General features: G+C 42.3%; 2 protein-coding genes across 3 annotated transcripts in view; both read left to right on the forward strand.

The window, feature by feature from the left end:
* Positions 1-3,491, forward strand: part of SMARCAL1 (SNF2 related chromatin remodeling annealing helicase 1) — a 50,664-nt gene extending 47,173 nt beyond the window's left edge. For both annotated transcript variants that reach the window (XM_019727054.2, XM_074312945.1), the window contains exons 17-18: positions 953-1,049; positions 3,184-3,491. In XM_019727054.2, the coding sequence (XP_019582613.2) occupies positions 953-1,049; positions 3,184-3,423 (337 nt within the window). In that variant the 3' untranslated portion in view covers positions 3,424-3,491. The remainder of the gene's footprint in view (positions 1-952; positions 1,050-3,183) is intronic.
* A 5,666-nt stretch (positions 3,492-9,157) lies between these two features.
* On the forward strand, positions 9,158-11,917 carry RPL37A (ribosomal protein L37a). Its single transcript, XM_019727070.2, has 4 exons — positions 9,158-9,283; positions 9,657-9,785; positions 10,331-10,413; positions 11,649-11,917. Exons 1-4 carry the CDS (start codon positions 9,281-9,283, stop codon positions 11,710-11,712), a joined length of 279 nt encoding a protein of 92 aa, XP_019582629.2. The 5' UTR covers positions 9,158-9,280; the 3' UTR covers positions 11,713-11,917.
* Positions 11,918-13,285: the final 1,368 nt, after the last annotated feature.

Here is a 13,285-nt window from a genome sequence, read left to right on the forward strand (position 1 = left end):
GCCACTGGCTCGGCACTTGGGGTTGAGCAAGGCTTGACACAGATTATGTATTTCCTTTGCTCTCTAACTGCTTCTGCTTTTTGCAGTAGGCTTCAGGGATCCCCACAGAACATCTGTTAGGAATGCCCTCCCACTTTCCCACTTTCATCATGACCATGTTTGGCTCCTTCACAGCATTCACTGCTGACCTGCAGGGTGCAGGAGCAAATCTTGTAGGAACAGGGACTGTGGCTCCTTTCCCACTGTCTTGAGACAGGGAGGAGAAATGGCTGTGATGAAATGTAGATGGCATTTGTAAAACACTCTGTTCCGCGCCGTGAAGGCATGTTGAGACAGGTGACAGCCCCCTTTGCCCCTTTATGTTGCGCGTTGGTATGATAAGGCCATCTTATAGCTGCTGGGCCATCAGGAGAAAGTGGCTCACTCTGGGCCATGTCGTGCTTCGTCAAAGAGCTGGGGGTTCATGTCTGTTATCTAAGCAAAAAATCCCAAAATGCTCCTTCCCAACCCCAGTTCCCCCTTCCTGGTACTAAGTTTCTTGATTGTCTCAGTTTCCACCACTCATCTGTTTCCAGCCTTGTGATTGAGGGGTCTTACCACTGCCGGGCGTGCAGCTCGTCCCTACTGCCCGGGGTTGGTTTAGTGGACTTGTTAGTTGGGCATCTCAAAACAAGACCAAGTTCAAGATTTAGTTGTAATGAGGCAGCATTTATTTCCTACACATATTCCCTCAGAAAGTATTCTGAACCTGATGATCTGAGCCCTAAATGGGGTGGCTTACCATTGAGAGGAGGCAGATATTTCAGGATGGGCACTGTGCCTTGAGGGATACAAAGATGTGAAACACTATGTCGCAGCCCCCCACCCCAAGAACACGGAGGGTGGTCTCATTGTCATCAGCCTGCTGTTTCTGTGCAGGTTGGATTCACTGCAGCTCATTTCTCTCCACCAGGCCCTTGATTCAAGAGAAGATGAAAATTCTGGGTGAAGCCGGGGTTTCCGAGAGCAATTTTTCAGAAATGACAGAAACCACTGATTTCGTATGCAAGGTAACAGCAGCACATGACTCCTCGCCACTGGGGCACAGGGAGGCACTAAGCTGCCCGCCCAGCCCGTGGGTCCAGAGTGGGAAGATATGAATCACTCCTGGGGCCTCGCCCTGCCCCGGAGCCTGCAGCATTCTCAGTTCAATCCACTGTGCGTCCTTATGGAGAAGTGATGGCACTGACAACTCCTACTTTGTTTTTTCAAAAGAGAACACAGCTCACAGTGGCCCATGCGGGGATCAAACTGGCAACCTTGGTGTTATCAGCACCACGCTCTAACCAACTAAGCTAACCAACCACCCCCGACAACTCCTACTTCTGACCTTCCCTCAGAGAGTCTCATAAAACTAGGGTTCCAAATGCTGCCTCTTCCATCAGGCCATTAGGAACTGACAGAAAACACCCCGTGGCAACTGTTGAATTGTTGCAGAAAGTACATAGCAATACCACATAGCAGGGCAGCCCTGGGGACATGTCCCCAGCACAGAATAAGGAATGTTCAAAATCGGGTATTGCTTTTTTATAACATATTTTCCCCTCTGTCGGTGCATTTTATTCTCAGTGCCTCCCATTTTTATAGAAGGGTGAACTGAGACATGCAGAACAGTGAGACTTGCCCACAGTTATGGGCCTTGTGAAGCCATCCCAAGCTAGACAGCTTCCCAACTCGGCCCAGCATTCATTCTTATTATCAAGGAGAGTAAGAGGCCAGTGAGCATCCTTCCATGGCCAGGTGGGCCTTGCCAGAGGTGCTGAGAGGAAGTTTGTTGGCCTCCAGAGAGGACAGCCAGTGCCCAGGAAGCCTGCCCTGGCCTAGCACTCGGCCCAATTGCTGCCACAGCCTCTTTCTTCTCCGTTTCAATGTCACTCACTGGAGAGAAGCAAGAGGCACAAAGACTTCCAAAACCTTGTCTTTCACCTGCTCAGGTGATTGGCGTGGAAGGTGAGGACCCGGGAGGTACTGCCTGCTGGAGGGCGACTCCTTAGGGGGAATCATTTCTAATAAAAGAGGTTGGACAGAGGTCTGAGCCTCCCACAGAAAGGGGCCCTAGGATTGCTTGTCAGAAAGCCGAGGTGCCGTGTCTTTCCTGTGGAATTGCCAAGCATCAGAGGCTGAGTTCAATCAACAAAATCTTATAGGTGACACTAAGATTTAGGAGTCTGAGGATCGGTCTTTCATTTACATTTACTTAGCAGCTAAATCCTTTCTTCCGAATGTAATTATTGGGATGACTAAGACTTGGAGATCATGGGTTTAAATGGAGAGTTGAATTCAGTTGAATGGTAAATATTTAACAGAGGCTTGGTTATTATATGACCTATAAAAAGAGTCTTATTTTTAAAGGATTCTCAGCTACTGATAATGAGTTTAAGAGTTTATTTATTTAGTTACAAATAGAAATTCATTAATTCATACTGGCCTTACCCTCAGTTACTCTGAATTTCAGGTGCAAGATAATATAAATGGAGTTGATCAATATTTATTGTGACTAATAATTAGGTCAATTTTTTTTATTAAAATAGGGCTGAAAATTTCATCAACTACTAGAAAAAGAAAATACTGACTCCTATGTAGGAGACAAAAGCAAAAGAGGTTATGTCTCACTAAGATATCCTGCCTTCTGAGAGGGGAAGTGAAATATTAATCTGATTTTTGAATTTGCTTCCATTAATTATGCCTGGCCCAAATTAGCACATAGAGTTACCATCATCATAATCAAATGCACATTAACAGGTATTTCTACTTGGAATAGGCTGCCTTGCGTGGTGGCATTTCCTTGACCTTGCAGTTGTTCAGAAGGTGATGAGAAGACCCTAGAGGACGACATGTGGACGGCGTGGGGCTGACCTTAATGGTCTTTAGTATCACTTCCATCTGAAAGGACAACCACTTCTCTCTCTTGTCTTTTTTCTTTTCCCAAAGAGCAGAACAGAAGAGCTCAGACACTAAGGCAGTGAGGTTGCTTTAGTGATGAGTAGTTTACTGAGCTGGCTTGCTCACAGCATCATACAGCAGCTGATGATGTGAAATGTGCAGTCCCTTCCCTCACCTGTGTGTGCTCTCAACAGCCACAGTGGCAGGAAGTCAGTGTGGAACCTGGATTCTTTTGTCTTTCCTTTTCTTTCTCTGATGAAGGACCCAAAGCAGCAGGCGATCTATGACCTATTCCAGAAGTCCTTTGAGGAAGATGGAAGCGACGAGGCGTTTCTCGAGGCAGCAGAGTCCGTTGACCCCGGAAGTGCTTCAGGAACATCAGGAAGTAGTTCCCAGGACACAGGAGACCCGCTGGACGAAAGCGCACTGACGGGCAGTCCCCTGAAGAAAAGGAGATTTGAATTTTTTGATAACTGGGACAGCTTTACCTCTCCCCTGTAAGAGGGGCAAAAAAAGCATTTGAAAATCATGGAATTCATTAAAATAAACGAAGACATTTTGTTTATAAAGCCTGTGCTCCTCTTGGCATTACAGGGGTGCTGGTCTCTGTCTCCGTCCGCAGCAAGTGACCAGGCCCAGGATCAGCGTTTCCTTTCCAACCTCATTCTACGTGGCTTTGCTTGGGTCTTTATTAGCAGACAGTAGGTTGTAGTAGTAGTAATTCATGTTCTTTAAATAATGAGATGCTTCCCCGAAATACAGACTTTGAAAATGCATTGATTCACCAAATACTTACGTACCAGGCACTGTTCTAGGTGCTGGCAGTAACTCGCCAAACACACGAGAAAAAGTATGCACTTCTGCAGAGGTTATCATATCATGGGAGAGGCAATAGTTACATATCCTAAGAAGAAAGATTAAAAAGTAAGTGTTTAGAGCGGGGGTTTCGTTTTCTGTGCATAGCCAGATAGTAAAAATTTTGGCTTGAAGGGCCAGGACAGCTCTGTTGGAACTACTCAACTCAGCTGCTGTTATGCCAGATCAACCATAGATAATCCGGAAACAAACGATTACGGCTCTTTTCCAATAACACTCTGTTATGGACGCTGAAATTTGAATTTCGTATAATTTCTACATGTCACAAATTATTATTCTTTTGATTTATTTTTAATCATTTAAAAATGTAAAAACCACACTTAACTCTCAGACCATACAAAAACAGGTGGTGGGCAGGGTTTGGCCTGCAGACCACAGTTGGCTAACCCCTGGTTTGCAGCAGCACTCTCCAGTAACATAAGCCCCATATGTGATTTTAATTTTCTGGTAAATTATTTTTAAAGATAAAGAGGGATCAAATAAGTAATATTTAACCCAATATGTTCAAAATATTGTCTTTTCAATGTGTAATCGCTACTAAAAAGTCACTGAGAAACTTTACATTATTTTTTTTCCATACTTCAAAATCCAATGTGTATTTGACATTAATAGACACTCACCTGCTGCTCACTCAACACCCCTCAGGGTGTCCAGAGACGTTTGGGTACAGCTTTTCCGCTGGAGCTTGGTCAGGTTCTTTAAATGGCTTAGAGAATGAGATCATAGGATCTCATTCCTTACTTCTATTAATAGTTCCCCCTTACTCCAGGAATGTAGCTAGGCGATCTATGACCTATTTATAGATCAATGCGTTTGCTTTAAAAGTAAAAGTGAAGTGTGTAGGTGATTTTGAAACACACATACCCATTGTTGCTTAGGAGACTCACTGATCGTTGTTAAATGAACAAATCCTGGCTGTATTCACCTCGGAGCCTGACAAACAGAGTGGCCCTTATGATACTGCAAGGTGCCAGATCAGTGCCTGTCATTGGAGGGTTTGCCCTTTGTTCTTGCAATTTGGTGCTTGTATTTGAAACCACTATTTATTCCTCTGTGGTTTTAGTAAATGTGGCCTGTTGAGCCTGCATCTGAGGCCTCTAATTGAACCTCAGTTTCAGCTGCTCTGGAGAAAAACTCTTCTCTGAGATGTCCCTGAGCTCCTCCAAAGCAAATTTTATTTATACCTTGTAGCCTATATGTTTTCAACTAAACCGTCTGAAATGTACCTCTGAAATTTATAGAGAGCCATCTGGCCATTTCTGTGATTCAGTAAAAGACACTTGGATTTATTTATATAGAGAGTGGATACCTGTGGGTTTAAGGAAGGATTTCCACACTAACTCCCTTTCCTCCTGTACTTGGCAGCTTGATCCAGACATATACACCCCAGCAGCCAGAATGTTTTCTGGAAATGTCAGTTAGAATGAAGAAAATTTGAGCCCATCTCATTCCACTCCTGTCTCTGTCATCAATTATCCCCATAAAGGGGACAATTTTTTACTAAAAGTCCCCCCAGGTCCACTCACACTGTCTCTGCTTCCCCTTACCAGGGTCATTAAGTGGAGTCTTGTACCCTGAGTGACCCTGGTTAATTTCTGTCCCTGGGACCAGCGTAAGGAAGATCCTGTTAGCTTTGATCCACTTGTGCTTGAATTAATTGTGTCTTCTTGGCTTCACACAAGCCTTTTTCTAGGTCAGAGGGAGAGCTGAGAATCAGAACTGGAGGTGCCATCCCCTCACCGCCGGCTAAGGTTTGCCTTCTCTGTGCATTCTTGTCTATTGAACCTTGATGCTTTCTGAAGCTCTATTTAGGTGAAATTTAAACTGAAAAGAGGATAAAAAGACGTCTAACCTTATTTTTTACCCCATGGTTCCACTTCTTACCAAGTTCAAGATTATAAGGTAAAACATGGCTTGGAAGCTTAAAGGGGTTTCATTGGAGTAGTGTCTCATACTTACGCTTTATTTTGGTTGTGCGTTTTCCTGCGGGGGTCTCAGCAAAGGAATTGATGCCTAATCATAGTGGAAATCATTGAGAAGCCTGTGATGCACAGTCTTTTGGGTATTATGACAGCCAACAGTTACTTGATTTTGTAAGACTCTCTGCCACATTCCCCCCAACCCATTAAACAGATTTTATTGAGTACCAGGTACTCCTCCTCCGGTCTTCATCCCTCTTTTTGGGGATGAAATATAATACATAAAAAGTTCATAAGACAAATTTAGAGCTTTACAAAGTATTACAAAATAAACACCTGTATAATCATGACCCCAAGGTTATTTATTTAATATCTTCAAGAAGCTTTATTGTTGTGCTTCTAATGTTTATATCTACATTCCACCTGGAGGTTATTTTTGTACATGGGGTAAGGTATGGTCAAGGTTAATTTTTTTCCCATATGAATATGCAGTTATCTCAGCACCACTTATTGAAGAGAATTTCCCTTCACATACTGCTCTGCAGTGCCTTTTTCACTGTTCTGAATTTGATGTGACAATTAACCTAGAAATGTATAAATAAAAAATGAAAGTCTTACATTCTCATCCCTCCTACTCCTGGCCCTACTTCCTAAAGGTAATAACCAATATAAACAATCTGGGATGGAGCCATTGGTAATACATTCCCCAAGCATACAATTATATAGAAACATACAACAGGTTCTTGAATAAACATCGCTTCATTCAACATCTTCATTATAATGTTGATGAGATGCCATAAGAATTTGTCTTATTTATATCAATTAGCCTATGGTAAAATTGGTGTCCTTATACATCTTTTCACTTAAAATCACAGAAACAATGACGTTAAGTGAGGACTTTACATAGAATTTGTTTTTACAAAAATTGTACTGAAAATGGCTTATTTCACATAAACTATTTGGCCATTGCTATCTTATCTCTTTTAAGAGTTGCAGAGTAACTCCCATCCTGATGGCTGCATTACCTGTGTCAATGCTCTGTGAAATCTCCATTTAAAAAAAGACCTAGAATGCATTTAAATAAATCTGTGGAGAGAAGTGAGAAAGAAAAGAATCCTCATGCTGAATTCATTTCAGACACCTGATTCTTTCTAGGTGTCCAGGTCTTGGTCTTGGCAAACATTGTCCCCCCTCTTGCTGAGTCAGCTCTTCCCTGTAGAGCTGGGGCAAAAGGCTCTTAACAGTTCTGTGTAGACTTTGCTCTTCTGTATCCACCAGGCACTTCAGTGAAGGGCAAGCAAGAGCCCTTCAGGCCGGAAGTGAAGGAACAACATGGAGCCTGGGTCTCCAGAATAAGCCCTTTCTATCTCCAGCATGACATGAATTCACAATGATGCTGGCACCTTAGATTTCCTTCAAGAATATAATGCTCCATGTGGCCCCAAGAGAACTGGTTGACTCAACAGCTAAAAGAACTCTTCTCTGAAGCCAACTTTTAACGTATTTATTTTTCTAAAGGTGAAAGTGAATTTTGAGTGCTTCTGAGGAGCAGGAGTGACTCAATAGAGATTTTCACTGAGACTTTTATGGATACACATTACAGTTAACCATCTCTACACCTGATGGTCCTCTAATAGGGGTGGAGATTTACTAGCCTACAGATAAGAAAAATGGAGATTTTATGAGAGGCACAATTCTCTGAAGCCACTGAGAGCTGATTCATGAGAGTGCTATTTGCACACCCTCAAGCTTGCTATTTAAAAAGAATTGTTCAGTTTTGACAAAATTGCTTTGAACGTGAAACATGTCCTCCTGTTACAGAGTGTCTCGTTTTCAACCAGTCTATTGCATTCTTATTCATGCAGGGGACGGGGTGGGGATGTGGTAAATGTGCTAAATGATGATCTGAACTAGACTCTAGATCCAGCTCAGGAGAGCTCACTTCAGCTTGGGCTGCCCCAGCGCGAGGCTGGCCGTGCTTACCCACTCACCCAGGACAAGTGAGCCACCACTGCTTGGCAGGAAGCACAGACGGGAACATTAGAGTCTGTGCTCAACCCTCCTTCCACAAGTCCCATTTGTTTGCATCAATGTGAATACATTTTTGTTTTAATTTATAATTTTCTGGAGGCAGGGTATAGTATTGGCGGAGAGGTTTCCAGGAATCAGCCCCGCTCCGCCGCCAACTGCAGTGTATTTCTCTATTGGGGAAGGAGAGACTTGCTCCCTGGGCCCCTTGCTATTCTTCACCCTAAAGAAGCAAAGGCTACGTGAAGTCTGTGGTAGGGGCATCCTGCTCCCTCGAGGGAAACTTAGGTAGCAGTAGCTATGACTGTAATAGGTTCATTTTATCCAAGGTAAAGAAATTGAGAAAAGAGATGGGCATATTATTAAGGGAATGTAGAAAGTAGATCTGTTGTAGTCCCCTGAGCATGGCAGAAGAGGAAACAGGATTGAAAAGGTATCGAGACATTGAAATCAGGTCTTACCATCATCATCTCAATAACAGTTAACAATCGCTTAGAAATGTCCACTAGAGCACTTCACAAATGTTATTTCATCCTCCCAAGAATCTTATAAGTTGTATACCCACTTTGAAACCGAGGAAACAGCTTGAATCTTGTGATATAGTAGAGCACTGGTCTGGAAGTCATTTATTGTCTACATGACCTTGGGCAAGTCATTTAACCTCCCTGGGCCAATTTCCAGAATAGGCTAGATTATCTCTAAAGCCTTTTTCAGTTCTGACATAAGGGGATTGACCTTGTAAAGCAGAGAAGCCCAGACAAATAAAACCCTTTACAAACCCATCTCAACATCATACCATGCAAGGTACCATTTCTCCATTCAACAAGTATCCACGCTGCAGAGCAGTGCCAGGCTCTGCTGTCCTGGGTTGCAGAGGTGGACACATCGGCCTTGCCCTCGTGGAGGTGATTTGTGGTGACTTTAGGTGGTGGTTGTTTAAAATAGACTTTATTTTTTAGAAGAGTTATAAATTTATATAAAAATTGAGGAGACAGTAAGGACAGTACCTGTATACCCTGTCACCCAATTTCCCATATTGGTAACATCTTACATTAGTATAGTACATCGGAGTGGAGCCTTGGTTTTTAGTCAACACTATACCAGCCCCCTGCACAAGGCCTGCTGCTTTCAGAAGGTATAATGTAGAAAGCAATGCGACTTGGAATCATAAGATTTAAGCACTTCTGTAAGCCAAGAGCCAGTGAGCAAGTCACTTAAAACTTGCCTTTTTCCTTATTCATAAAATGGAGGAAATAGTACCAGCCTTGCAGGGTTTTGTGAGATATGTGTAAAATAATGTGGATGGGTTAAGGTGCTGCCACTATAGCTCGTTGCTACTATTTGTGAATCACGGTAAACCTGGCGGAGTGACTGCTTGCCACATTCCCCAGAAGGCCGCAGGTTTGAGGAAACCTCCGGATCATAGAGCTCATATCCTAGCTTGGCCTACCCCTCGCCACTTCCGCTCGTCCGCCTAAACTGCGCCTGCGCACTGCCCCACTTCCTTTCTGGGTTCCGGCCTGGTTTGAAGCGACATGGTGAGTGTTGGTCCCTGTGAGGCCTAGAAGTTTATCTGCCTGCATCCGTTTTTGTCTTGGTTTCTTCGCCCTAACCCATCTCTGCTTGCCTGCCCTGTCCTGTGTCCTCGGCTTCTGTGCCCTCAGAACTCCTCTCGGACGCGGACTTAGGCGAGGGGCGGGGCGGCTTGGCGGGTCCTGGTCCATCCTGGCCGCGTTAACGGAGCCCTCGGGACCCGGACTCTCCCTGGGCCTAAATTTCGTCGGGATGGAATGGGGAAGCCAGGCACAGGCAGGGGCCTGAGGCGGTGGAGAAAAGGTTACGGAGGCGCCGGGACTCGGGGACGGGGTCTCCGTATCTGGGTCCTAAAGTCGCTGGTTTCTCTCTTAACAGGCTAAACGCACGAAGAAGGTCGGCATCGTCGGTAAATACGGGACCCGTTATGGCGCCTCCCTCAGGAAAATGGTGAAGAAAATTGAAATCAGCCAGCACGCCAAGTACACTTGCTCCTTCTGTGGCAAAGTAAGATGGTCTCTGGGCGGGGGAGGGGGAGCGGAGATTGCCTTCCGTAGTGAGGCCCCTGTTAAAGAAACAGCAGTTAGAACTGCTCATGCTGTTTCATCAGTTATGATGGAGTATTGTTGCGAACTTTAGATTTTGTAAAACGTTTTTCATTTTAAAAAAGACACTTGGGAGCTAAAGGGTAATAAAAATGTTCGACAGAGAGTCCCAGCGTGAGTACAACCTGCTTTGTGGGAAATAGTTGTCAGTTTTGTCTAGTGGTGTTGCTAGAGGTTTTCATTTAATACTTGTATGTTTACTGTGTGCAAAAGGACTGTGTACAGCAGTCTGTTTTTGTCGTTTTGTGGGGAGGGGGTTCTTCATAATCCCTGGCCGTGCCAGCACGATGACTGTAAATTTTGCATTCGAGAATTCAGGGATATTAGAAACACACATAACCCAATTAAATGCGCCAACTTTAGTTTTCTACTGTAGCTTAGACTCCAGCGTGTTCGTAAGGTAAAAGGCTTTTATTTGGTTCATAGAGGAAATTGATTCTCTTACAGACCAAGATGAAGAGACGAGCTGTGGGGATCTGGCACTGTGGTTCTTGCATGAAAACAGTAGCTGGTGGTGCCTGGACCTACAAGTAAGTCCATTTCTTTGTGGTATTTGAAAGTGTGCGGACCATGTCGTATTCCAGGTTTAACGCTGTATGGGCTAGTTTTAATAATTTAAAAAGATTAAAATAAAGTAGGGATGCTTTTGTTTCTTCAGGACTCGGGAGTTACGGTTTGTTTTCATTTACGTCAAAGAATAGAAAGGAAACTACTGAAATAAAGTCTGATTCATGTTAATTTCGAATTTTATAATTAGGGGAGGGCCATCATTGTCATGATATTGTACAGGTCCGTTAGTGGGACTGAAATTATACAGAACCTTAACATGCATTGCAAATTTTTATAAAAAATGAAGAGGTCAGTTGGCTTATTACTGTCTAAGGAACCTTGAGGCTATCTGGACCACCATACCTTTGCCATTCTAAACAATATTGGTTGGATCTCTTCCGCTTTGTGATCCTGACAAGGTCCAGGTGGTCACGGCTGAGATTGACCTCTGTATGCTGGTTAGTGATTGAGCAGCCTCATGGGTTGTCCATTTCTGGAAGCTAAAGCCTCTAATTTTGGAATTCATTGCCGACCCTGAAGGCTGAGGTGTTCTCTGGCCATTGTCTTGACTTGTGCTGTCTAATATATTAACCAGCTTCATATAAAATGATTTGGCTGGTGTGGTTGAACGTTTACATTTAAAACTGAAACGCTGTAAAATATCGGAAAATGTTGAAATGAATTATGGATATATAAGCGCCTTGTGAGGTTTTGATGAGAGTAGAGGGAAAATGGGGACTAGGGTGCTTTTGGTTGTGACAGTAAAATGAATTAGTATTCATATACCCACCATATGGGGTGGGCTTGTGTTTTTCAGATACAGTTCCTGAGTCTTGTAAAATTTTTTGTAGTCATTTTAATAGCTCTTTCCAAAATGTACTTTAGTCTTCTGTACTGCCTTAGATGTTTTCTTGATAACTTATTTATTGTACCATCTTATAATTTATTAGTTTCTTCTGACATTTTGTTCATTCCCTTTTAATAAGTTTAGGCCAGCCTCTTGCAACTGTATTTCCAAGTTTATTTTTTTATGCTCTGTTTGAGAAATCGGATGCATGATATTGCCTATCTAATTCTGCAAGAGCCTGAAGATATGACTCTTAAAGGATGCCATCATTAAGATTGTAATGTAAAAATGAGGCAGATAAACTCATTAGCCATTTCACATGTTAACATAAGTTAATTATGTCGGAACCAAATTTGTTTTTCTTTCCAGCACCACTTCTGCTGTCACAGTAAAGTCTGCCATCAGAAGACTGAAGGAATTGAAAGACCAGTAGAAGCTCCACAATTGAAACCTTGCTAGCCTAGAATAAATGGGTTAATTTATGTAACAAAATTACTTGGGTTTGTTAATTTTATTAATTAGATGTTACGGTTTGCATTGCATTGATTTTGCTTTCTCAAAAAAGACTTGGAGATTAAAATCCTAATTTTTCAGTAGCCAAATGATACATGACATAAGAATATAAGCCTTACAGACTAGGTATGTGTCTTAGCTTTTTTGTAAGTTGTTGTTTTTTGTTTTGCTTTTTTGTTTTTGCCAATTCAACTCCTTTGAGATACATTGGTTAAAATAGTGCAAACTTGTTTTAAAATCACAGTTAATATTTTTCTTAATGTTTCTAAAGGTAGGATGACTTACTTTCTCTTTTGGTATTTTGTTTGACCATTGTATCAGTGTCTGCAGAAATCGGTGTGAAGCAATTAGAATTTCAGAACAAATTTTGCAAATAGCTGCACTTCATTTTTCAGTTTGCACACAAGGATTTGCCGGCTTGAATTATTCAAGTTGTTATAGTCACACTAATAAAATAAGTTCCTTCAAGGTATGTAAGAGTTGTGAATAGTTAAGATGATTAATATTCATCACCTTTATTTGTCACTTAATTGTCTGCCAGTTTTCCTATATCTTTCTCTTGGGCCCATATCCAGGTTTATTAAATGCTCTATATGGCCTGTGCACGTAAGATTTTTTTCCCTTCACTTCAGCATTGACTCTGGCACAAACAATACCTCTCTAAGTAACACCCTGTGCAAAGCTCCTATTAGGCCAATAGTAATAACTGGAGGGTTTTTAATTTGGGTTATTGTCCCTAACAGTTTTGTTTATTATTGTAACCTCATTACCTAGTATAATTCCTGCACATTAGTGGGCTTAAATGTTTCATGAGTAAATGTGTGGATCTGAATTTTGTAACAAAATGGTGCTAACTGATTTTGTACTGTGAAACATCATTAGGTACCGTGAGGCAGTAGAAGTAGGACCAGAGCTGACAAATCAGGATTGTTAGAAATGTTTGACAGGTCTTCAGGAATCCCCAGATTGGTGCTAGGATTTCACATCAACATGGGGAGTTTTGAATAATCATTAGGTGGCTGTGGTCAAGAGGTACCAGCTCAGCCAAACGCTTAGGTAGCTGTGTGGTTTAGGTTAAGTTACTTAACCTCTGCTTAAGTGTCCTGAACAGTGCCTGGTAGTAGAATGGAGTATGTGATGTGAGCTAAGATGACTAATTTGGAGTCTTACTTGAAAGCTGTTGTGTTACTTTGCTTAGGAATTTGATTCTGTAAACAATACAGAGTAATGAGAATTTTGTAAGCAGTGAGGTAATTAACATTTGTTGAGACTGAGTATTCTGAATACTGAGTCTCATTTAATCCCATGACTTTTTGAATTGTAGACAATACCCCTGTTTACATTTGAGAAAGTTATGTAACTTGTAAATGATGGAGTTGGGATTTGAACCCGTGTGTTCTTGGTCCAGACTGATAATCGTGGACATTTTATATTGCTTTTAACATTTTTTGTGATAGAAGAGTGGATGGGGAACAAACACCAGTTCGAGGCTA

Source organism: Rhinolophus sinicus, linkage group LG01 (genome assembly GCF_036562045.2).
Source record: "Rhinolophus sinicus isolate RSC01 linkage group LG01, ASM3656204v1, whole genome shotgun sequence".
NCBI lineage: Eukaryota > Metazoa > Chordata > Mammalia > Chiroptera > Rhinolophidae > Rhinolophus > Rhinolophus sinicus.